Raw genomic sequence first — 27295 nt, forward strand, 5'->3', positions numbered from 1 at the left:
AAATCCTAAGGAGGCAGGGGTTTTCAGACAGAGTGATCGCAACTCTGATCAGATGTAGAAAACCTAATACTAGACAAATCTACTGTAAAGTTTGTAATGTTTTTTGTTCTTGGAAACAAAGGAAGAAAGTGCGCTTTCATGGGTTACGTTACATTTTGGAGTTCCTCCAGGATGGAGTTGATTTAGGTTTATCGGACAGTACGCTGCGTGTAAAGGTGGCCGCTCTTTCGTTTTTTCTTAACAAACAACTTTCGGCAGAAATCCATGTTAGAAATGTTTTGAAGTCAGTGACTAGGTCAGAGCCGTCACCTTCAAAACTCGTGCCTCCTTGGGATTTGTCCAAAGTTCTCAACTTCCTTATGTCCAATACATTTGAACCTCCTACTGATGTATCCTTAAGAAACTTAACACTTAAAGATGCATTCTTGGTGGCCATCACATCAGGCAGGAGAGTGAGCAATATACAGGCCCTGTCCATTAGAGAACCATATATGATTATCCACGACGATAAGATCGTTTTCAAACCTGATCCTTCCTACCTACCTAAGGTTGCATCCGCATTTCACAGGTCTCAGGAAATTGTTCTATCGTCCTTTTCAACAAGTCCAAGAAATGACAGAGAAGTGGCACTAAGTACTTTGGATGTACGTAGAGCAGTGCTGATATACTTAGAAAGAACTAAGTTGTGGTGTAGGAGTAGTCAGTTGTTTGTAGCATACGCAGGCAAGCGCAGGGGGCTACAGGTATCTAAAAACTCAATATCCAGGTGGATCAAGGATCTCATAACTCTAGTTCATAGAGAATCAGGTTTGAATACCCCGATTGGTGTTAACGCACACTCTACAAGATCTTTATCTACTTCATGGGCAGAGAAGTCGGGTGCTTCACTCGAGCAGATATGTAAAGCCGCGACTTGGTCTGGTCATACAACCTTTGTCGGGCACTACCGGGTGGAACTTTTGTCAAGCCAGGATCAAACATTTGGTCGCAAAGTGCTCCAAGCAGTGATCCCTCCCTAAGGTGAGATTTCTCGTTGGTCTCTCAGGAGGAAGCCATCCTGAAGGACGATGAGAGAAGGACCCAGCTACTTACCGGTAGTAAGGTTTCGACGAGTCCTTCAGGATGGCTTCCGCAACCCACCCTTTACTAATATTACTATAGTAATATTACTATATGTTAATGTATGTTATGTATATGGGTGAAGGGTTTCTCTTGTATGAAACTGAGTTGGTTAGGAGGAGGGGGAGCTTATATGGGCTGGGGCCTGATTAGTTTAATTATTTAATTATTGCCTGTTTTCTTTCAGGGGTGGGTCAGTCTACTCTCAGGAGGAAGCCATCCTGAAGGACTCGTCGAAACCCTACTATCGGTAAGTAGCTGGGTCTTTGTTGTTGAAACAAATTGAAACAACCAAAAAAAGGTGTTTGCTGTTGTTCAAACAACTGATAAGACTCAGCTCAAGACAATCCAACTGTTGTTTGATAATTATGCATTTAAAAGACTTTCGTTGTGTATGAGGCTTAACAATCACTGAAACAAATGTGCACATCAGGTGTTTTGTCTCGACCCCTACCTGAGGCCTTGTTCACATTGTTTTCCGTTCGTGTGGCCGTTAGCGTTGGGCGGTTTTTGACGCGTCTTTTTTTTATCGATTCCCGGGGCTTGGGTGGGCAATTTGTTTTTGTGCTAAGCGTTTTTCTAAGCGGTTTTCCCGAGCAGTCAGGGCCGGCCTTATGTTTCACTGCACCCTGAGCGAAACCAGGTTTTGGTGCCCCCCCATCCTCTTTGCGCGCGTACACACATACGCACGCACACACACAGGCCCAAATATATATTGACTGTCACCATGAACACCATTTGGGTACAATTTAAATGCAGCCAAATGGCAGTGGTGGTAACACCGTAGGAGACAAGCGCTGATACGTGGTAGCATTACCCAATGGCAGAGAACTGCAACATGTCACATCTGAGCAGGGCAGCCATCAGGGGTGGGACAACTGACACTGCAGTGAGGGGCCCAGGGCTTCTGGGGGCCCTGCTCTCCCCAAAGCGCTGGAACTGCTGCATATGCTGGCTGTGGGGCTGTGGCTCACTAACCAGCACACCGCTTTCCAGCACTGAGAGAAGAGTAACATCAGCGCATGAACGTGGGGAGCAGATGAGTGAGCCCGCTACAGCTGACTTTCTGTACTGGGGCGCCACCTATATCTGGCTACCTATACTGGGGCTGGAACCACCTATGACCTAGCTACCTATACTGGGCCACCACCTATACCTGGCTACCTATACTGGGGCTGGAACCACCTATGACCTAGCTACTTATACTGCGGCACCATCTATACCTGGCTACCTATACTGCGGCACCACCTATACCTGGCTACCTATACTGGGGCTGGAACCACCTATGACCTAGCTACCTATACTGCGGCACCACCTATACCCGGCTATCTATACTGCGGCACCACCTATACCTGGCTTCCTATACTGCGGCACCACCTATACCTGGCTACCAATACTGCGGCACCACCTATACCTGGCTACCTATACTGCGGCACCACCTATACCTGGCTACCTATACTGCGGCACCACCTATACCTGGCTACCTATACTGCGGCACCACCTATACCTGGCTACCTATACTGCGGCACCACCTATACCTGGCTACCTATACTGGAGGCACCTGTACCTGGCTAACCTATACTGGTGCACCACCCATACCAGGCTACCTATACTGGGGGCACCTATACCTGGCTACCTATACTGGGGCACCACCTATACCTGGCTACCTATACAGGGGGCACCTATACCTGGCTACCTATACTGAGGGCACCTACTGTATACCTGGCTACCTATACTGGGGGCACCTATACCTGGCTACCTATACAGGGGGCACCTATACCTGGCTAGGGCAGTGAGACGAGCTGAGACAGAAGGGGACAAGAGGTAACACAGGGGGATAAAGGGGGCACAAAAAAGGATAAAAGAGATGAGATGGGAACATGAGGTCACACAGAAGGACACAAAAGAGGCATAAACGGAGGTGAGACAGAGGGGGACAAAAGACGCACAGGAAGAAAAGAGGGGGGACAAAAGAGAACGGATAAAGGATAAGAACGGACCTACAAGTCCTTATCTCATTTTTTTAAGCGGGGACTACCAGTATTTTGCTAGTATTTGGCTCCACCCACAACATGCTATGGTCATGCCCACTTTTTGCTGCATCACATTGTGCATGCCGCTTTCTTCAATGTCGGAGCCATGCACTTTTTTCGCCGCAGCACTTCACGCACGGAAACGGGTGGGGTGGCTAATGGGCGGGCACAGCAACCAGTTTGTGGACCCAGGGTGGGGGGCCCAGGCCTGATGATGTGTGAGGGGCCCCAAAATTTCTGATGGCGGCCCTGCATTTGAGCATGGCTGCGCCGCGCTTAGATGTAACTCCATGGGGGTGGACCACCTGTGCAGTGGTGGTAATAACAAGTGCCAACAAGTGCACGGGCCGGTGCAGGAGAGTAGCTGTCAGCTGTCCGCCTCAAGAAGGCCTTTGAGAAAATTGCTATTAAAAATGCTAAAGAAAAATGGTTTATGAATGGCAAAATGCCATTTTACCGAGTTCAAAAACATTTTTCCTTTGCATGTTTTAATCAGGTCTTTCTGATTTGTTCCCACTCTTTCCCTTACTCTACACCGTCAGTAACTCCAGAGACTGAAGAAGATGTAACAAAGCAACCTGGACGCGAGAGTTAAGTAAGCTGGGGTCCTGAGTATCCCTATTGATTAATGAATCTATCAAACAACCAATATAGATGCTTGATAAGTCAAGGGTGGGACTTTCTCCTGATACTGAATAACTTTCTCCTGACACTGTTCGCAACAGCACTGCATTTCATCCTCCATGGTATTTCTCTGGATAAACAAATATAGTTTTGTTGTACATTTTTTACTATATGTAGCCTCTGGTTATGTGTTGTATCATCATATGCTTAGTTTTTCTTCCTTGGGTTTAATCCAGGGTCACTTTATGTGGACTGATACAGAAAGTCTATGAGTGCTGCTATTGCAGACCTCATTGTAAAACAAGCTTATTACCTGGCTATAACCCTGATCAGTATTCTGAGCTGCATACCTGTAACAACCATGCCCCTACTTCACTCAGAAATGTATTGGTCAAACAGGTTAAGATGCAATGATATCATAAACTGAACAAATAAAACAAACTCATCTATGTAAAACTGAACTATAGGTAGTCCCCGGTTAACGAAGGCGATAGGGACTGATATGGGCATAAGGCCCCTGAATCTGTTCTTAAGTCGGAACATTGTGCCATCTCTGTCCCCTGTACTTTCTCTGTGCCCCCCTGTTCCTCCTGTGCCCCCTTCTGTGTCACCTCTGCCCTTTGTACCTGTTTATACAAGTTTAAAAGCCATTATTTCTTTCAATTTTTTAAAATCGATTTTCTCAAAAACTACGTCAAATTTGAAAAAAATATTTTTTTGACTTGTTCCCATGGAAATACAGAATCCATGCCGTTCATATCGGTGGGCCATTCATAAGTCGGGCGTTCGTAAGTTGGGGACTACCTGTATATCCTTAAAAATAGATTGAAAAAAAAGCAATCTTATATAGTCAAATTATAAGGGAAGACGCCGAGAGCCCAGTATAGTGTAGCATGTACTGTAAATTGGATATGGAAGGTAAGTATAGGTAGGTTATACTCACAAACAAGGGTTACCGTCCAGGTAACCACTATGAAGGCGCCAGGCTACGTACCGGACCGCATTGGTGATATGCTCCTATTTATTGCCTGAGGAAGTGGGATATACCCGCGAAACGCGTTGCACCTTGTTCGGAGTATGTAAATAAATGGATTTTTGCTTAAAACGGCACTTTTTTGTGTCTGTTTTGGAGGGGTAAGTCCACCACTACCTACTTCATTTCATCCATTTTAAAGAAATATTGTTTTTACCCTATTGGCGCCTCTGTACTAATATTATATAGACAAATTCAATCAAATAACCAAACAAGAAAACCTGAAAATTTCAATTGCGCTCCGTCTAATTAATAGGTTTTTTTTTTGTGTATTTGTTTTCTCACATAAAAGCTTTGTATACATAAACTTAACTTACGTCTATTTACAAACCAATAGCATAAAATGATTACACGTGTGGCCAGCAAGAGAATTTAAGCCACACACAGGAACGATGAACAATATCTCATGGTATGAAATAACTGGTGAACTATGTGACTATTTCTCTTCAGATTGGGGTCTGAACACAATAGCATGATTCTGTCCGCTCATTAGTCTGTTAACATTAATTTGTTGCTGATAAGTGGACAGAAGCACGCTAGTGTGTTTAGGCCCTTACTGTAATAATATATGGGGCATCATAAGCACAGGCAGTCTAAATATGTACACTGTCTTCTGTAACATGGAAAAACCCACACATATAACCATTTACCTCTGCTTTTATCTTGTCATATACAGCTTGTGTCTGTGCTAGAGCATCATTGGCTGATTTCAGCTGTAGTTCCAGCTTCTTGACATTTCTCAAATCCCTGTCCTTTTCCCTTTGCTTACGGGTGAGGGCATCGTGCTGGTTCTGCTTCTCGATCATAGCATGACGTAAATTGAGTTCCAAAGCTGCTCTGCAATACAAAATGATGTACTTTACTAAAACACCATTAAATCAGTTCCTCTATTTACAGTACATAGATTTACTTGGACTAGGCCCCACTGATTTAAAGTGTAGCTCAATAAAGGATATTTCCTTCCTAAGCCAGAACATAACATAAGTGAAGAAATAACTTCCACTAGCTCCAAGCACTTGCATCGTGTGCATTTTTGCACATAACAGGAGGGATTTATCACACTGTGGCTTTGGCTCTAGTCTGTTTGTGGCCGTAGGGAATCTGGACACGTATAAAGTATTAGAACTCTTTCCATCACCTGCTGCTTCTCTTTCATTTAATGATATTCCAAAATCACAGCTTCAAAAATCATCTTGGCTAACACTGAGAAGTGGGTGCAAGAGTTTAAAATCTGATTACTGAAAAAAAAAAAAATGAGTTTGATATAACCTTTCTCCAAGAGCAACAGCTTCATTCTCCTTGGAGTACTCCAGTAACTTGGCGATATGGTTAAATTCCTGCTCTTTGTTTTCCAGCAGGGTTCTCTTTCCTTCCAGCTCCATCTTCACATCTTCCTTCTCTTCCAGCATCTTTCTGCTTTTATTCTCTATCTGTTTTAGGCTGTGGTTTAACTCCTGGCAGTCTTCTTCCAGTTTCAGCTTTTTTTTCTCTGTTTCTCTGGAATTCATTTAGACAGAAAAGGATTACAGCCCAACACTGTTTGCCTAATGTCAATGAAAAGCTAAACATCTATACAGTGTACATAGCAACCAAAACACTGGGGGATATCTCTGCACTCCTGACCTCCAGCATTCACTGCCAGATGCTGCACATTATAGAAGTATGTACAGCGCAGTCACAGCACTTGGACGCAAAGTAACGGGAACACAACTAGCACACTATATATACTGCAGGTGCTAAATATTCTTCCAGATGCCTCTCAGCGCTCATACAAGCGTGCCTGTGCCAGTCTTGTATTAACCTCCCTGGCGGTATGATTCCTTCTGATTTGAGGGTCTAAAGACGGTACAATTTTTTCCTGTGCTTTTAGACCCTAAAGCATGAAAACATCCTACCAGCAGAGAGTGTGGAGCAGCCCCAGCACTTACTCACCTCCCTGGGCTCCAGCGCTGCAGTTTTCCTTCCGACCTCCGCTTTTAGACCCTAAAATCCAAAAAAGAATCATACCGCCATGGGACTAAGCAGCTTCACCTGAGTCATGACGACAGCCGGCAATCTCACTTTAAGATTACAGCGCCTGTAATCCTAAAGTGAGATTGCTGGCTGTCATCATGACAACAGACAACAATCTCACCAGGGTGAATCAGAGCCTCGGAGGAGCGGAAGGAGAATGGCGGGATCCCCCGGGAGGTGAGTTGTATTGCTCTGCATACAGCCTCCGGCGGCTACCCCGAGCGTAGGTTGGGGTTACCGCTCTGAGCTGCGTTATTCCGTCCCCACCGTAGCTCGGGGTTACCGCCAAGGAGGTTAATTCCCATAAAAACACTCGAGCGTATGATAATGTTATTCGGTTACATCAGATCACTAAAAAAAAGGCTGATACATGAGATGCAATTTTCCCATGAGACCGACAGGGTGATCGATAATTTCTGGCATGTACAATCTTCTCCCGATCGAGAAATGGAACGATTTTCTGATTAGTACTGCATCAAATTGATCCCTTTCTTGACTGGGAACAGATCGGACATGTTGTAATTGACAGTGTTTTGACTTTACATAGTACGCACTATAAAATACATCAGTGATGATCAGTTCCTGAATGTGAATTATAACTCCTATGTAACATCCAGAGGTGTAATCACTGTGGGAGCAGACCCTGTAGCTGCAGGAGAACCCAGGGACATAGGGCCCTAGCCTTTACTCTCTTCCTGTCCAATGCAGGCCCACCCTCCAATGCAGTGTTGTTGTGACCACACTTGTTATGGGGAGTCATGGTAGCCACACTGTTATAAGAATGGGGAGAGATCTCCGTGTTACCATGGGTTTACACAGCGGGGCTTTATCAAAGTTTTGCTCAGGGCCCAATGATTTGTACTTCTGCTGCCAGGAGCGTCTCATGGTAAACCGCAGAATCCAGGGGTCCAGGGTCTGCTCCAATCATGCTATTTTATTCCCTTCTCTTATACCAATTATTTATCTTATTAAGCTATATTCTTGCAGAGTATATATCGTACTCATGAATAAATAAACACAAGAAATAGCTTTGCTATTTCTCAGAGACTAATCTGCAGAATGCCGCTCTTTCTACATCTTGAGCTGTGGAATTCCAAATGTAGTCTTCACATCTCTACACCTCTAGCTGAACTACAGAAACCATCTAAAATCAGACCAGCGTAACGCCCTTGTAACATCACACATGTTTCGTGCACAGTGAATGCCAAAATGCAGTACAGTCTTGGAAAGTTATGTGAAATCTCTTTTCCCTGCCTACAACATCTTCGTGTAGCAGTTGGCTGCACACTATATTAACCCATTTGCAGGCCTTATAGCTACAACTATAAATTAACTAAATGTTTCTTAAATAGCATACGTTGCTTTCCGGTGTATCTTCTCCATATCTTTGACGAGCTGCACAGGTATTTGCTGGACTTGAACAAGTTCATCCTAGAAAAAAATAAGTTCATAAACGTAATACTTCTGAGAAAAATAGAATATATCTTCTGCTTTTACTTAGACTACAACATGAACACACGCACACAAAATGTATTATTGCAGTACAGTAGAATGAACACACATCAGTATGGCGTAAATTATGTTGTTTCCTGTGCAAAAATGAGGTGCTACTTAGATTTTATCTCGCCCCTTATACAAAGAACTGATAAGAAACAGAATCAGAGCTAGTCTAGTTTAGGTGTCCTAGCGGGAAACCAATCGCTGCTCAAAGTCTATGACCACTAATTTGTAAGAAACAGGGGACCCAGCGGGAAACACTATCCACACCACCAACCAAATAGGTTTAGTAAAGTTGCCCAAAGCCAGGCACCTGAGGGTCCTGGTATGCAATTTTAGAGATTTTATTTAATGGATAGTGTTTCCTGATGGGTCCTGTATTTATTACAAATTAGTGGTTGCAACCAAGCTGCTAAGAGCAGGAACCGGCCATGGGTCACCTCAACTAAACTAGCTTTACAGTTTGTCTGATAACCATTTCTGCTACCAGGCTGAGGTGACAGCAGAGTAGAGCTGACTAAATTACAGGCTAGCATGCTAGCATTTTTAACCTCTTGAGGACCGCAGTGTTAAACCCCCCTAAAGACGAGGCCATTTTTCTCTAAATGGGCCACTGCAGCTTTAAGGCATTGCTGCTATGACAGCGGATCGCTGTGGTGCCTTCCAGGGGGACAGACGTGTCACACGGCTGTCCCCAGTACAGCGATGTCTTAGATCGCAGCGCTGTACAGCAATAAAAGAAGGCGGTTTCGCTGTCTAACAGTCTCCCAGTGGTGATTGACAACTGAAGGCAGAGCAGAGCTCTGTCATCAGAGCACAAACCACGTCCCAAGGACCTTACGCCGATCGGTGTTAGGCAGTCCTGGGGGTGCCGCCGTGTCCACGCCCATCGGCAAGTGGTTAAAGAAATCTGGTCTTAAGCTTTATACAGACATTCGAGTACTGCTGCCTGGAGGCATCAGGACTCAATCCCTTGGATGACAGTTCTGGAGCCGAGTGCTGTACAGTCTGCTGCTATGAAGAGTGGAGGATGGGGGATGAGGGTGAGGAGTACAATGCTACTGGGGTCAGTTGGATTTCGCTGAAGATCCAGCATGCCAGATCTTTAAGCGATATCATGGGACTACAATGCACTCACTAGATTCTTGGCCAAAATGGTCCTTAAGGGACGCTTTGGGTGAGTTTAACCAAGTATGTGTACCTAGCTTAAAGAGTACCTCAAATCAACTGAACATTTTTCTAAATAGTAAAAAAAAAATTTAAATCTTAAATAATTGAAAAAGGATACATATCTACCCATGCAGGACTCTCACTATTCGATTCTGGCGGTACGTCTTGAAAACCAGCCTATCTACAATGGCCACAAGATCTAATTGGTACAAGTAGGCTGTAGAAGGAGGGGAACGGTAACGTAACTTTTCCCACAGTCAACCTGTGAACTTGAAAATTGTCCAATAACCCTCCGGAACCGGCATTATATTGAGACGGGCTCTGCCCCCGGAACAGGAAACACCCAATGAAACATTGCACTGTGAAGACGTGAGATTGGGCAGGACAGAATCTGTTGTCCATATCAGCAATCCATCTGAGAGGGTCGCTAAACAACATGGCGGACCTACTGAGCAGACAGAAATTGACTATTTCAGAGTTGGTGTTGAGTCCATTAATATTCACAATGAATATACAGAAATATGGAGAACCACAAGTGGATTTATTCACCAACATAAACAACAGAAAGAATAAAAGAAGTTAGAAAATGCAAAGCATTATTTGTTGATTTCTCATGACCTAAAATGGGATCAAAAATGACAAAAGCATCAATTGCAAGATGGATCAAGGTCTGCATTAATGAAGCATATCAATTGGAAGGTATTGATTCCCCTCAGGAGGTAATTGCCTATTCAGCTAGATCTATGGCAACGTCCTGGGTCTATAGAGCTGGAGCATCAGAGACCTGTCAAGCTGCAACATGGAGAAGTGTCAACACTTCTGAAAGAAAAGTTCTTCAGGCTATGATCCCACCCTAAGGATAGTGATTTCTTGCTTATCATCTCAATTGTAATATCTGTCTTGGAGGGTTAGTGGAAAAAAAACAGTGTTAGCTTATCTGGTAATATTATTTTAATAACCCTCCAGGATAGGTTGATTCCCAAGCCCTAAGTATTAAAATGTATGCTGATAGGTTGAGAACAGAGATCTAAGAAATATGTTTAAATTGCTTATGGTATTAGGTACAGTTTATTGTGACATACTGGCTAGCTATTACCTGTTTCTTTAATTTATGAGCACTTGGCTGTATCATGTTCTGGGGGAGAGCCCAATGTCAATGTAATACCTGTCCTAAAGGGTTATTAAAAATATTACCAAATAAACTAACACTGTTTTCTCAGTGGGGGTGGGGGGGGGGGGCATAGCTACACAGAGTTTGATAGGGATCCACACACAGTACAAGTGAGAATTTTGGGGTAAATCTTAGAGATTTCACTACAATTTAGATAAGAACAACCATTTCATACAAAATTTTTATTTTACTTGAACTGCTCTTTATTATTGAGTGATGCAAGTGGTGGTCCAGGTCCTGAATGCTCACCATGTCTTAGGCATCTGGCTTAGGTTGTGGATGATCTAGATCTGGGCAAATGCATGACACTGTGCCATGACAGGATATGACGCGTGCTTAAAGGGACCCTGAGCAGGTGATAAAAACAGAATTTACACTTACCTGGGGCTTCCTCCAGCCCACCGTAGGCCACAAGGTCCCCCGACGTTATCCTGGCTCCTTCCCTGGTCCCGGTCCTGGCTCCATTTACAGGACAACTTTGGCCTGAAGTCGCCAGGTCTGCTTCACGCTTCTATGGATTGCGAAATTATGCCGGCCAGCTACGCGTCATCATCACATCCTGCGCATGCCAAGTAGTTCTCTATGATTGAACCACGCATGAGCAGGACTCTCACGCTGGCCGGCATGATGACGTTTAGCCGGACGGCGTAATGGTGCAATCCACGGAAGCGGGAAGCAGACCTGACGACTTCAAGCCGAAGTTGTCCTGTAACCGAAGCCGGGACCATGGAAGGAGCCAGGAGGCCACCACGGCCTACAGTGCTGGAGGAAGCCCCAGGTAAGTGTAAATTCTGTTTTTATCACCTGCTCAGGGTCCCTTTAAATAGCAATAAGTATGGAACATATTGCATGTGTACAGTAAGCGTTACACATTAACACAGTAGATATAAACAGCACACATTTTCTTGTTCTGTGTTACACAAAGGTGCTCCAGCTTCTTGTGCTATATACATATGAGAGCGGGGGTTCTCCTGAAGGGTGTCAGGGGGCAGTACGGACTCTGAAATACGCAAAGCTCCCTGTGCTGGTGGTACAACACCACTAGCCTCAACTCCTGTATGCAAATTATGCAAATGATATAGGCTGTAAATGTATACAAAATATGTATATACATTTTTACTGGGTCAAACCCAATTTTCTGTTTACTATTGGTACAGTAAAATTCAATCCTAACATTCTCCGGGGCTGGAGATTATTGTGGATCATAGGAGATCCTTCAGATCTAGCTTGAATTTATGACAAAAATAATGATAATTAAAAATATAACATTAAGATACCCATGGATGCAATATTTTGGTGGGCTGAAAAGCTGACCACTTGCTGAATAAATGGTTGTTTGTACTACATTATGAAAACTATTCACAGCTGAAATCTGGATCTTCTAGGACGAGTGTTTCTGGCTCCATAGAGCCAAATTAATCCATGCCATGCACTGATGAGGATCAAACAATCCGAAACAGCCTGTATGCATGTTGGATTATTATGGCTCTGTACACATTAACAAGCTGACACATCATTGCATTCCAGCGGTTCTGGAGGTGTGTTTAGCTTCTAAGGGTACAATGGTTAATTTGCATATATTCAGCAGTGATGCCCTGGGAGACATCTCAAGCTCACTCCAACCTGAATTATCGCAAATTCTTTCTGTTTTAGGAAAGCAAACTTTTGTTTGGCTGAAGACAGTAAGGGCCCTTTTACACTTAATGTGTTAGTGTGCATTAGTACGCATTGGTACATGTTTTTTCCATAACACTGCATTGTTCAGTTTAAATGCTTATAGTGGGAACTGTGCCATAGGAGACATTACTTTGAAAATCAGTTTTCTTTCAGTTATAACTGAGAGCAACTGATTAAGTGTAAAAAAGGGGCCTTAGGGCCCTTTCCACTAGCAGTGATCCGCTTCAAAAAGCAGATCGCGGGTGTTTTACCAATCGCTAATGCACCGTGCTTTACATGTAAATTGAGATGCACTTTTCTGTGGCTTTGGTTTTATGCCCTGGACAAAAAAGGAGCCACGGGTACCATGTTAAAAATAGCGACCGTCTTCACACACTTCAAAAAACGGATCCGTGGGCTCCATTTAGAAAACTGGATGGAGAGTCCGGATTTTGCAGATTTTCATGGAGCCTGGGTACCATCAGAGGGAAAGAAAAGCAACAAAAAAACGAATCTCCTTCTACACAGAGAACTTTTGCACACCAAATGGATGCAAAAGCAGATTGCCTACTGCCTGCTCCTCCCCTCAGAAAGAGGTCTGCAAAGATGATTCTGAGGGGAGGAGCAGGCAGTAGTTATCCAACAGAAAAACACACAGGAAGAAAGCACACGGTTTTGACATATGTTTAAACGGACTGGAAACGTATGCTGCAAAAGCACAACATTTTGAAAAACTGATCAGTTTTTAGAAAAACGGATCTGTTTAAAACAGATTCCAATCTGCAACCTGACAAGTGTGGAACGACCCTAATTCCTGACGGTTCACGTCGCAATCGCAGCAAGTGGAAAAAGAAGCTTTTGCAATTGTGATTGCGCTTACAAGTGGAAAAGGGCCTTAATATAACATTGGCAGCCCACATGTGGTAAATGGAGAAACTCCACTTACCGTTGCATCAGCAAACTGTAGGTCAAAATTTGCTGACTGAAATGGCCAACAGGCTGTGGCCCATATGCAACTTACTTTTTCTCCTAGGTGATATTTTCACAACTTGTCATTGTCAATACCAAGTGTCTCAGTAGAAAAAGTGAATTGAACAAGGGCCTCTATTTCATCAGATGTAAGTCTGCAGTGTCTATGAGGAAGTCTGTCGGCGGTTGGCTGGCTGTACATTCTTTTGGTCTACCATCTGAAGACTTAAATTTGATGCCTGTGGCTACCTTTAGGAGATAACAGTTTATCATGGTAACTTGTATTATTTTTAGCCATAGTGATGGCCAGTAGAAGGTTTGTGAATTAGGTGTTATGCAACTGCAGTTACATGCATGCACACACAGAGAGAACTTTTATAGTGCATCTTGGCTGTAAAAAAAGTACTTTCTGTAGGTGTGTCAACACATCTGTAACTGTACAATTGTAGATGTTCAGCAGTCCTCACAATAGTCCAGATAGGCCTACACGCGTGTTTCAAACCTACCTAATAGCAGACAAGTTTACAACTTCCAGGTCAGATCACTAATGTTCTCAATCCTTAAAGAACCCTAGTAAATCACACATTGAATCTCTTTTCATTTACACTGTATAAAGTAGAAAATGTCACTGTACTTTTATCATTTCCTGATGCTCCGCTTTCTTTTCAAGTTCCTTTTGTTCTTTTAGAATCTGTTTTTCTTTTGAGGTCAAGTCTTCCTTCAGTGCTTTGATCTCCAGTAGTCTTTGGGTATTTTCTTTGTGTAGCTCCTCAGCAGCTTCTTTATTCATTTTTGCCCTTTTCTCGATGTCCTAAAATATTTGTAACACATCTCTGTTTTATGTGGTTATTCAAATGAATTTAAATAATCATAACAACCTTAACAATATATCCTGAAAATGATCTTTATTATGTAAAAAGTAACATTGCTTTGGAATTCAAAGTTAAAGAGAACCCGAGGTGGGTTTGAAGAATATTATCTGCATACAGAGGCTGGATCTGCCTATACAGCCCAGCCTCTGTTGCTATCCCAAACCCCCCTAAGGTCCCCCTGCACTCTGCAATCCCTCATAAATCACAGCCACGCTGCTGACAAACAGCTTGTCAGAGCTGGTGTGTTTATCTCTATAGTGTCAGTCTGCTGCTCTCCCCGCCTCCTGCAGAACTCCAGTCCCCGCCTGCATCCCTTCCCTCCCTGCTGATTGGAGGGAAGGGACGGGGGCAGGGACCGGAGCTATGCAGGAGGCGGGAGAGCAGCTGAGACTGACACTACAGATGTAAACACAGCCTCACAGCACGGCTGTGATTTAGGAGGGATTGCAGCGTGCAGGGAGACCTTAGTGGGGTTTGGGATAGCAACAGAGGCTGGGCTGTATAGGCAGATCCAGCCTCTGTATGCAGATAACATTCTTCAAACACACCTCGGGTTCTCTTTAAAATAACAAATTTGTGTTCAGCTCAGTTAGTAGATTTTCCCTCACAAAAATTTAAGTAGGACTGTTGCATACTTTCCAAAACTAAACATACAGGTGAGTTCATGCTAATGTTATATTGCAGGGCTGCCATCAGGGCACTACAGGGGGGCTGGTGTATTAAGCCCGAGTGAGTCTAGGGGCGGTGACTAATGTCACACACACACACACACACACACACACACACACACACACACACACACACACACACACACACACACACACACACACACAGGCCCTGTCACCCAAACTGAAGTCTATGTGTCCATGGTTGCCCTGTACAGGGTCAGTGGCCCCAGCTGTGAATCTCTGTGCCTGCTGTGTGTGTAAACACCCGTGGTGCGGCCACTTTGAGCCATGGGAGTTCAACCAGCAGACGAAAAAGGATAACATCTGAAGGCCCCTCCTCTCTGCAGAAACTCTGCCCCTCGGTGGAAGCCTCACCCCTACAAGTATGGAGTAGAGTGGTGCACGCAGCATTGCAGAATAGATACAGATGTTCCTGCATGGTTGAGGGAGAAAATATAATCACAGTCATCAGAGGCTTCTTAAACTTTGCAGACTAATTAAAAAGAGGTGGCTAATACCAGGGGAACCTGTGTACAAAGTAGGCTGTCACCTAAAAAGATCACAAATGATTGCTTTGTGTGACAAAAGTCAGCTTTAAAGGACATCTCCACAGGCCTGACATGGATCACTAGCTGAGTATCTTTAGAAGTTTATGACAGGTAGTGTCATACATTTATGTATCTCTGGGAAAAAATTTCTGTTCCATTTAATGTCTTTATTTATAGCTATGTGGATTTTAGGTTCAGTTCTGTGTCACGCCTGAAGAATAAACAACTATCTTTCAGTCTACTGTGTGCCAATAAATTATATCATCTTTACTCCGAAGCAAAGAAATTGGTGGAACATTTTATCTAAAACAGGAAAGCCCATGTAACAGTGAGCTTCAGCATTTTTGATCACACAGAGAATCTGTTCACTCGGCCTTGTTCCTTATTACTTACTGCTGGTTTGGGAATTCGTTCATATTCTCTTTCCAGAAGTCTTTTCTCCTCTAGTAAACTATGGAAGGATAATGAACATATTAATACTTCACCTCATATAATTTAAGTACTGTAATACAGTCTTCATTCTCCAGACCACCACATTATACCTCAATCAGTGGACCTAAACACTAATAATTTTCCCAAAGTGAGCATATGTTTTCCAAATGCTTGGTTGTAGCTGTGGAGCCACCAGTGAAGGCAGGAAGTTTTGAATCAGGAAGACATCATTTGCTGGCTACGGTAATTCTAAGGGCCGGTTCACACGGACGGCAGGCGGCGTTGGGGCGGCCAGGAAGTCGTGTCGTCCTGTGACGTCCTGTTCGCTGGCGGCAGTACTGAGATCGTCGCGTTCAGCGTTTCTCCTCCCCGCAGGGGGACATGAAGCCGCGTCGGCTAGCCGTCCCTGGACGTCGCATGCGGCTTCTAGGGACGGCCGAAACGATGCGTTAAATCGGGATTGGAACGCCGCGCTTATGCTATCGACGGTAACCGCGCAATGCTAAACGCTCCCATTCACTTGAATGGGAGCGTTTAGCCGATGGGTCCCGAACGCTTGGCGGTAGACGCCGCCTGCCGTCCGTGTGAACCGGCCCTAAAGGATTCAAAAAATAAGATTTCACTTTCTTCAGACAGATGATCTTCAGACCCCACAAAAGGATGAAGAGCTGGAAAAAGGTCTGCGAGAAAACCTAAAATCTTATTATTTAAATATTTTAAAGTTAGCTAATGAATGGAGCCATCATGATTCAAAATATCCTGCTAAATGATTGGATGTACTGTAAATTATTTTATACCAAACAACGCTTAGGGAGCTCAAAGCTATCAAACATATCAAAAAATGTTATTGGCAGTACAAACAACAATTGGCACCAACATCCAATAAAATTACCCCACTAAAAACCTATGACCTGACCAACACGCTATATGTACTATATTGTAACATATTATAGTGCCAGAATGGAGTGCACTCCTATTAACAGACTGCAGCTGTATAATCTTCGAGCCCATGTATCAGAAACACAATGAACATCCACTATTATGGCTATGGGTGGTCTCCCCATGTGTCTATCGAGACATGCCTCTATGTATGTGCATATACATGCTCATTACTGGCACTAGTAACCTGGCACTAGAAACCACCCATATTCATAGTGGATGTCTGCATCTTCTGTGCCTGCGCAGAATGCTCCAGGCCACGTGAGCCCAATCGTGAGAGGTGCAGCCACGTGCTTGCACAGGCACAGAAGATGTCAACCTGGCGAGGTTAGCATCTGCATCGGAGGGGATCCCGAGACACCGGAGCTGTGCCAAGGGACAGATACAGAGGAAGCCCCAGGTAAGTAGATCTTTTTTTTTTTTTTTTTTTTTTTACACCTCGCACTTCTCTTTAACCTCCTGGGTGTTTCAATTCTCCCCTAATTTCTGTCCAAAAAAGTCTATGGGATTTTCCATTGAATATTTTTTTTTATATTTCAGGCCTGTAACTTACCAAATCATTACCAAACAAGGTTTTAGTGCTTATCCTAAGCATAATAAAATAGTAAAACACTAAAATCATGGCAAAAAAAAACATTTAATAGTAACATTACGTAAACAGAAAAAACATCTTAATTCAGATCAAGCAGTAGTTGCAGCACAAAAAGTATTGAAACATCAATACACTTCCTGGGTATGAAATATTTTAAAGCAAGGGACAGCACAAAGTCCTACATCACATTCAGGGCAGTAAAAGCGCGTCTCCTTGCGCACCTTTTTTCCATTCGGCCCCCTCTTAGAGCAACACACCACGCACATGCGGGTAGGTGTTGCTTTGCGCTCAGTGGGTGGCACGTGCTCTACAAAATGACGTCCTGTGAGTCGCACTGGATTTACGACATAGGAGCCCCGACGTCCTGGTCTATTTGCCTCAGTTTGTGGTTTCTGATGTTGTAAGCATATTTCCTCACAAACCTTCAAAATGTAGTCACAGTGAGGAAGAGGCCTGTCATTTTGTTTCTTGTAGAGGACATAAGAGTTCCAAAGACACTGCTCCACCAGATGTCTAAAGATTTTCTTATAATATTTGCGCTGCTGTTTGCGCACAACGGGGTAGAATGTTATGCACTGGTCAGCACGGTCCACCCCACCCATTGTCTGATTATAATCCAGAATGACCTGGGGTTTCTGGATTGTCTTCCCAGCACGATTCTTGGCTTCAGCAGTGTCAGTGTTATGGACTGTGGACATAAGGGCAACATCTTTTTTGTCTTTCCAGCGGAGGGCCATCATCTTACCCTTCTGCCATGCCACGATTTCCCCTGGCTTCAGCTTCTGAGCAGAAAAGGCTGAAGGCAGATCGCGACGGTTAGGCCGGACAGTGCCGTATGCATCAGTCTTGTGTCTGAGGAGGTATTCATATAGTTCAGGGGAGGTGTAGTAATTATCTGTGGTCAGGCAATATCCCTGACCAAGAAGCGGTGAAATGAGGGAGAGGACAGAGGCAGATGCAAGGCCAAACTGGCTGTAGCTGGAGTCAAATTGTGTGCCTTTGCCAGTATAGATAATGGCATTCCAAATATATCCGAAATTAGATTCGCACAATAGGAACGATTTTATCCCAAATCTGGCACGCTTGGAAGAGATATACTGTTTCCAGGCAAGTCTCCCCTTATACGCCATTAGGCTCTCATCCACGCTTACGTCTCGTTCTGGAACATACACGGACTGAAATTTGCGAATGACCATTTGAAATAGGTCGTAGATCTTCCACAGTTTTGGGGCAGGATGGGTGGCCTCATCAAAGGTCTCATTATTCATGAAATGCAGGTTTTTCATGATGAGGCTAAATCTGTTTTGTGACATGACAGTCGCAAAAAAAGGTGTAGCAATCAGTCGGTTGGTGCTCCAATATGTTGTCTGGCGGGGTTTCCCCACAATTCCCTGGAGGATGAGCAGGCACAGGAACAGCCACATCTCATCCTGGGTGACTGGTTCCCACCTTTTTCCCCTAGCAAACCTCCTGATTGGACCAGGCTGCTGTTCCGCATAGCGGTTGGTCTCCTCCACTATATTTTGGATTATGGCCTCGTCCCAAAAAAGTTTCAAATAGGCCAGGGGGTTAGGGTCACAGGGAACTTTTTGGCCGGGTCTGCCTGTAAATGGGAATCGTGGGGAGGCAGGATTATGCTGGGTAGGGTCTATAACAATCCATGTGCGGATGTTCTCAACCTCTTCGGTGAAGTCATCGCTGTCAGACTCTGAGTCAGATGATATGTTCGCCACATAGCTGTCACTTGAGTCTGACAAAAACAGCTGCTCATCCTCGCTGTCATCAAACTCCTGCATCAGGGTTCGCGGGGAGAGGCGTCTACGGGAGCTGGAGGCCATAGCAGGGCAGGCGGCAGAAAAAAAGTCGTTATTCGGAGCAAGGGTCAATCCAGGCGGCAATCAAATCGTCGTCGTTATCCAAAAGCAAGGGTCAAATCCAGGCGGCAATCAATAGAATAGTCGATAGTCCAAAGCAAGGGTCAAATGCAGGCAGCAATCAATAGAATAGTCGATGGTCCAAAGCAAGGGTCAAAACCAGAAAGCAGAAATCAGATAGCAAGTGTCACTAGCAATATCCAAACAGCAAATGGTGTTTTTTTACTATGTGTCTGTTGTGTATACTTTTTTTTCACAGTTGTTATTCATTACAATGTATTGGATTGGATACAGGAGTATTCAATCCAATACAAATTCAAATTTACCGCCCCCTAGCGTGGGATGCGTAATGACGTACGTCATTACGCACCGCGGAACGCGATGCGAGGAAGGAGACGCGATGGGGCCGGAAGTGTTCAGAGGACAGGATCGGAAGAACCAGGACCGGAGGAGGGAGTAGCGGGACGATCGGGTGGTGGGACAGGACGGCCGGAGGACGGGGACTACTTAAGTGCCGGGGAACTTTTTTTTTTTTCTTCCCCTGACACTGCATCCCGGATCGGAAGGCCCAGGACCGGAGGAGGGAGGAGTGGGACGATCGGGTGGTGGGACAGGACAGCCGGAGGACGGGGACGCCACCGTGACACTGACAGTAACAGTTAAGTGCCGGGGAACTTTTTTTTTTCTTCCCCGACACTGCATCGGGATTATCCAAATGGGCATCTTTTTTCACCCCGATGCAGTGTCGGGATTATCCTCCAGAGGGTTAAACAACAACTGAAGTGAGAGGATTATGGAAACTGCCATATTTATTTCCTTTTAAACAATACCAGTTGCCTGGCATCCTGCTGTTCCTTCATGTATCAGTAGTGTCTGAATCACACACCTGAAGCAAGCATGCGGCAAATACAGTCAAACTTAAAGGACCGCTATCGCAAAACATTTAGTTTTTAATCTCCCCCATAGTAGTTACATCAATAATACAGAAGCTTCAGTGTGTAATTATTTTCATTTTCTTACATGTACCTTTAAATATTCACATATCACTATGTCCTGTAGCATTAGCCCCTGCACTAAACACTGACGGACTTCTGCAACTACAAATCCAGCCTTGGGGAGGCCTTGTCAGGTAAACTAAGAAGCACAGGATCGGCAGGATGCCAGGTAATTAGCATTGTTGAAAATGAAATAAATATGGCAGCCTCCACTTTTGTCTCACTTCAGGTAGGCTTTGATATTAATAAACTAAATGGATTTACAGCTTACCATGAAAGTAAGTTTAATTTAACAAAGTTCCTTGGGTAATGATGTTTACTGCTTGTCTCCGCTTGATAACTTACTGATAAAATATGCTTAACCACCACATTTTTATCCATATCATAATTATCTGCATTCCACAGTACCACTGACGCTCCCACACTACTAACCATGTGAGCATTTTTAAGGTCATTCCAAACCCAGAATTCTTTTAATATATGCCAAATCAATGGGTTGGGTTCTGTTCTTATGTACATCTTCCCATTCAATGCTTTACATTTTTGTAACACTGAGTTTGCCTTTTAAGATAAAAAAAAATATCTAGCATTGACATTTTACTTAACTTCAGCATGCTTCTTCGTGTTTTTTTTTATGTATGTGTGTGTCATTAAACACCCAGTTAACGTGAAACAAGGGCCTGTAAGCTCAAATAGAATTTTCCCTTGAAATCAGTACTTTTTCCTGTTCTGCCTAAAGTAAACCTACCTAGTAACACTCCAGTAACATCCATAGTACTGCATGACTAATTATCTTCGCGCAATCAGAAATTCTGATCAGATTGGTTGTAAATAATCTCAGTTGATTGGCACAATCGATAACGAACGATTATTAAAAAAAATCGTCCGATTGAATTTTCGTCGAACCAAAATTTGGATTTTCTTGTTGGTCGTGATAGATAGGAAGCAATGATTGGTTAGTTGATGGTGTAGTGAACGATTTTTCACTAGAAATTGGACCGTTAGTGGCCACCTTATGGCTCCTGTGCATGCGTGGTTCAGTCTTTCAAGAACTGCGAATGCGCAGGAGGCTTACAGCGACGGCGCGTGATCAAGCCAGGTCCGTTCAATTCAGATTGAGAAGTTATGATTTCATATGTTTGGCAACCAGATGTTTGTCTCTCATTATAAAAATGTGATGTTGTGATCTATTATTTTTGTTAGCATGTGTAATATTATCTTTTGTTATTTCTCCCTCACATTTTATTTTAGCGTTGTAAGGTACATCAATATAGTTCTAAACCGTGCATGATAAATAACCATACTATCCAAGTTTAACTGTCATTTAACTTCCATAGGTGACATTCCAGCTACGTCATCACTTTTACCTTATTTAAAGCTTGACATTTTTTACAGGAAAAAATGAATACAAAACGTAATGAATGACCTATTGGCATAGTATATCTACGGGACAATACATTTCTGTACGAGTAGCAGAGCCAGGCATCCTTTTAATATCATATGACTCAATCAGCATTTACTGTGAAGATGGAAATGTCAAGCATTCTTCATTACACATGTAATGGACAAGTGACAATTGTTGTGGCTTTCCTACTTTCCACAATTACGGAAAATCTGAGCCTTCAAAGCCTCGTTCTATACATCCAGTGTTCTGGGTTAAACTGAGCAATCTTGAATTCTAATTCACTGCAATTCTAGCGTATTGTAATATTTTGATGAACACACATTCAGTCAGTTTTTTATTTACATTGGTTTGTGCTGTTTGAACAAACTGTCATAAAACAGCAACACTGAATTTTGTCTAGAATCATATATTACAAATTAAACTACAGGGCTTATTTTCTATGGCTGGAGAACAGTGGAAAACATCAGAGGACATAAATAAACCAGCTAATCTGGTCTGGATGTTCCAAAAAATGTCTATTATATGTTGGTAAAAGGTACAGTGCTCACCTGGGGTGATAAGAATATAGCGAAAATTGCTGAAAAGTTAGAGAACTAGAGTACATGCCTAAACCCATGGCAGACCTTCACTTTAATAAATCAAGGAAAGTCTGGATTAAAGGACCACTGTCGCAAAAATCTTCAAATTTAAAATATATGTAAACATATACAGATAAGAAGTACGTATCTTCCAGAGTAAAATGAGCCGTAAATGACTTTTCTCCTATGTTGCTTTCACTTACAGTAGGTAGTAGAAATCTAACAGAACCGACAGGTTTTGGACTAGCCCATCTCCTCACGGGGTATTCTCAGGGTTTTATTTATTTTCAAGAGCACTTAGGGAATGGCAGTTGCTCTGTCCAACTGCCAAAAAAGTGTACACTGAGCAGGAAGGCTGGCCAGCATCATTGTATAAATCTTTTTCAAGGAGTGTCGTTATAAAGAATAAAGGCCATGCTGAGAATCCCCTATGGAGAGATGGACTAGCCCAAACCCTGTCGGTAATGTCAGATTTCAACTACCTACTGTAAGTGACAGCAACTTTGGAGAAAAGTAATCTATGGCTCAATATACTCTGGAAGAAACATCATTCTTATTTGTATGTGCAGTGGCATAGATAGAGACCAGGGGGCCCATAGCAAAACATTCATGGGGCCCTCAGATGGAGGCACCCTTATGCAATGCCACCTGCCCCTACCCTATGGATAAGAGTTAATTGAGCAATTTACATTATTATGCAGAGGGTGGTGAGGGAGGAGAAACACAAGAAAGTTAATGGTGAATACAGTAAGTACCCACTGAGCCCCCTAAGCTCCAGGACCCCATAGCAGCTGCTATAGCTGCTATGGCTATTGCTACACCCCTGTGTATGTGTTTACATGCATTTAAAAAAAACTATAACAAAAAAAAACCCTCTGGTGGATACTTACCTCGAGAGGGGAAAGCCTCTGTATCCTAACGAGCCTTCCCCCATCCCCCTCTGTCCCTGAAATCCAGCGCAGGCTGGGCTAAGGCAGAAAAAGCCAAGCCCTATCATATCCGCTGTACTCAAAGAAAAAGATCATCTGCCTGAGCAATAGTAAATATACATGAAAACCAGAAACGTCTTCCATATTGTAATGATCTGCTCTGCTGTCTGCACAGGCAGACAGCTTTTTGACCATTTTGTAGGTCTGAGTGCTGCAGGTCCCTGGAAAGGAGACCTGTCTTCACTCTGCAACTTGCTGAGTTGCTGCTCTGGTGAGGAATTTGCATCCACTTGGCATGCAAATTGCTTAGCTGCTTCCTTTGATGGCTTGCAGTATAAATACCATTTCCTCCCAGAATTCCCTGCTGGTCATAAAGGTTTGATCCTGCTAGACTTACCTTGAGTCTCAGCCCTTTGCTAATTGTTTGCTAAGATTATCTTAGAGTAATTCCTTGGGAGTGCACTAGCATTCCTTCTAGTGTAGTCAGGTTGTATTATCTGTATTGCCTTGTACTGTCTATCTGTTGCGATTGTCTTGTCGCCAGCGGCGGTCGACAGGAAATCGTTCTGTCTGTTGGGATCGCATTCGCCCTAGTGGTAGAGGCGGTGGTTCCTTCTGTACTCTGTCTGGGAGTGTAGGCCAGAGCTGCGGTTGCTACTGGTTACTCCTTCTGTCTTGTCTGGAACGAACGCTTGCTGTAGTCTCGGTGAGGTAACCGTTTAGCAAGCATTTGCGTTCTCTATTCATTTTCGTGTTACTTTGGTTAGTCAGGGTTGGTACGCTTTGTCGCTATTGCGCTTCTCGTGTGGCGACCGTGTCGTGCACGCGCTTTGTCACTATTGCGCGTAACGTGTGGGGACCGCGTGTAGTTAGTCCTGTCTGTTCCTTTGCTCTGTCTTACTCAGTCTGGTGTCGCTATTGGCAATCGTCATTCTTGCGATTGCGTTTCCACTTGGTTTCCGCTGTTGTGTGTTCACCGTCGCCGGGTGGCGACTAGATTGGTGGACACACATACATTCTGTCTCTGTGCTCACTCTCTCTCTCTAAGGGCTATCTTGCCCTGCATTGCTTCAACTCGTACAATTCCCATCTGGCATCTGTGGCAGTGCAGAGGGGTTGTTCCTCTGCACTCCACAGCTCCATCTGCCGGTGGGAATTTCCCTCTACAGGTGCATTGCACCAAAGCTGGGTTCTGTTGTTTTATACGCTTGTGGAGGATTTCCGCAGTGTCAGCGCACGTCTTGTGCACTAACCACGGAAATAATTCCCCAATCCTTACACATATACAAAACTTTATTAGTAACACCAAAACACAGAAAAAATATATGAAATCATTTAAAATGAGAACACAAAGGCATATGGGGGTTCTGTTACAATTTAGTATGTCACAAAGATACCATTCACATATCTCAAAAAATATATATACATATCCGCTCTACTGTGCAGGTGCGAGTCCTTTTGCGCCTGCGCAGTAGAGAGAATCGATCAGGCTCGGCTATTTCTGCCTTAGCCTGAATGAAGAGCCACTACTGCACCTGCGCAGGATCGTGGTAGGTAAATATTGCCGTGCCTGAGAACTGTTTGTCAGGCTTTGTGAAGGAGGTTGGTGGAGCCAGCGCTGGATTCCCCCAAGCTACAGAGGACAGGGAAGCCTCATTGGGACCCTGAGGGTTCCCCCTCCCGAGGTAAGTATCCCCACAGAGGGGTTGTTTTTTTGTTACAGAGGCTCTTTACATTTCAAGATTTTCATGACAGTGATTCTTTAATATATTAAACATTAAATAGGAACTCCAGTGAAAATAATGTAGTAAAAAAGTGCTTCATTTTTTACCATAATTATGTATAAATGATTTAGTCAGTGTTTGCTCATTGTAAAATCTTTCCTCTCCCCAATTTACATTCTGACATTTACTACATGGTGACATTTTTACTGTGGGCAGGTTATGTAGCTGCTCCTAGCTGTTTTGGCTGTTAGAGACAGCTGTAAACAGCTATTTCCTGTCTGTGAACATTGTTACATTGTGGCAGTTTGCCCTGAGTACCGCGGTCCCAGAGCTTCTTGTGGGAGGGGTTTCAGCACAAAATCAGCCATACATGGTCTGTTTGTGAAAAGCATTATATTTCTCATGTAAAAGGGGGCATCAGCTACTGATTGGGATAAAGTTCAATTCTAGGTTGGAGTTTCTCTTTAAGTTCTCACTGCAAGTGCATGAACAGGATTAACGAGACTAAATGCTGATTAACTAACACTATCCATCCTATGTAAACGTGATACAGGTGGGGCTACAAGTATTGCCCTCGATAACTGACACTTTAAAACAATAAAGTCTAGGTTTTCCCTAATGTTCTTCAATCTCCTCCAGCCTTAGCAATCCAGTTCCTGTGAAACGCACAATAGACACAATATGCCTGATTTACTAAAGCCAACAATGAGCTCCTTTTTTCCCGTTCTTTCTGTTACATGGACATCAGCAACTGCTTTACATTTTTAGGTCTCAGGGGACATGGTTTCGGACTGTGCGTCCTTAATCATAGCCCCATAGTAAATAATGTCTTAAGTGCTCTTTATAATGCATTCCATTCATACATTACTGAATTAATCACCACATACCACCTGAAGCATAATTTCCACTCTGGAAATAAAGTCCTCCATTAATCATCTCCTCCTACATAGGCATTCAGGACTTCTCATTAACTTCTCCTATCCTGTGGAATTCTCTTCTACAATCCATTTGGACCTCCCCATATTTCAAGATCTTTAGGCATAATCTCAAAACTCTCCTCTTCAGACAAGCATATAATCTGATCTAGGATATATTTATTTGCTACTGATCCAGCCTGATCTCATTCTCTCCTTCCAAGTCAGGACACCACAGTTTACTGGTTCCCTTCACCTTGCATTTCACTCCATCATTCCTTTGGACTGTAAGCTCATATAGGCAAGTCCATCTCTCTGGCAGTGTCATGATATTGCTATAAATTGTCCTGCATTTTTAAGGTGTACCTCCCATCATGTATGCTGCATGACTTTGGGTTTAATAGGGATTTACCATATTTACCATATTTTTTCGCACTATAAGAGCTGTCAATAATTCACACCTTGGTTTAGAGGAAAAAAATCAGGTCGATCTGACCGGTCCTCAAAGCTGGGGAATGGGGTGTGGCTAAGATGGCCACATGAGGATGCCTTGGATGGAGCTGCTGCCCTTCCATCCTGCTGGCAGTACCGTGATGCCAGGATGCCAGAAGAAGCACGCAGCAGGAATCAGAGCTGGCTGACTCTCACCCTACAGTGAGCGATGGCACCATCTTGAAACATAAGTAAAAACACATGCTAAGAACCTTATATTTGCCCTATAAGATGCATGCCATGGTTTACATAACCAGAAAAAAAAGAAATTGTTGGCATAGTTTATGTTGCTGCATGCAGCCCTGCAGGCTACTTGACCTTAGTATTACCAGAAGTGCAGCCTCAGAAATCCAATCCTTTAGTGTCACAGGTATAGAACGTTAGGGGAAGTCTGACTAACACAAGCACAGGCAGCAGCTAGAAATGGAAATCGGTAGAGATTTTAAAGTAAACCTAAAGGGATATGTGACATAATAAAAAGACAAAGACTTATATAGCGCTTTTATCCTAGCGGACTCAAAGCGCCAGAGCTGCAGCCACTAGGACGCGCTCTATAGGCAGTAGCAGTGTTAGGGAGACTTGCCTAAGGTCTCCTGCTGAATAGGTGTTGGCTTACTTAACAGGCAGAGCCGAGATTCGAACCCTGTTCTCCCATGTCAGAGGCAGAGCCCTTAACCATTACACTATCCAGCCAAGATAAACATATTTACATCTGATACTAAAACTGTACAGGAAGAGTTTTAAAAAAATCCTTGAGTTGTTATCTATGCAAAAGTGCTTCTCTGAGCTAGTGGCAGCTTGGTTGACGTCAGTCCCATTTTCTAAGGAGCTTAAACAGCCAAGAAACAATGAGAAACAGCTTGACATAAGGCTTTACTTCAGAAAAGTTCAAAGGGTCATTACTTCTGCTTTGTTTTACAACTTAAAAGAGTGTGGATTACTGCAAGTGTGACAGTGTGAAAACTGCAATGTTATAAATAAAGCTATATAACTGAAAGTAAAACATACGAGACCTTTTTCGCTGCTACTAATGTCCTATCCATTATCT

The 27295-nt window shown here is 43.5% G+C and overlaps 1 protein-coding gene across 2 annotated transcripts in view; it reads right to left on the minus strand.

The window, feature by feature from the left end:
- Window positions 1–27295, minus strand: part of CCDC146 (coiled-coil domain containing 146) — a 165973-nt gene that overhangs the window by 47127 nt on the left and 91551 nt on the right. For both annotated transcript variants that reach the window (XM_068276212.1, XM_068276213.1), the window contains exons 5-9: window positions 15767–15824; window positions 13920–14096; window positions 8180–8253; window positions 6079–6306; window positions 5460–5646 (exon numbers count right to left, since the gene is read on the minus strand). In XM_068276212.1, coding sequence (XP_068132313.1) covers window positions 5460–5646; window positions 6079–6306; window positions 8180–8253; window positions 13920–14096; window positions 15767–15824 — 724 coding nt within the window. The remainder of the gene's footprint in view (window positions 1–5459; window positions 5647–6078; window positions 6307–8179; window positions 8254–13919; window positions 14097–15766; window positions 15825–27295) is intronic.

This window comes from Hyperolius riggenbachi, chromosome 3 (genome assembly GCF_040937935.1).
Source record: "Hyperolius riggenbachi isolate aHypRig1 chromosome 3, aHypRig1.pri, whole genome shotgun sequence".
NCBI lineage: Eukaryota > Metazoa > Chordata > Amphibia > Anura > Hyperoliidae > Hyperolius > Hyperolius riggenbachi.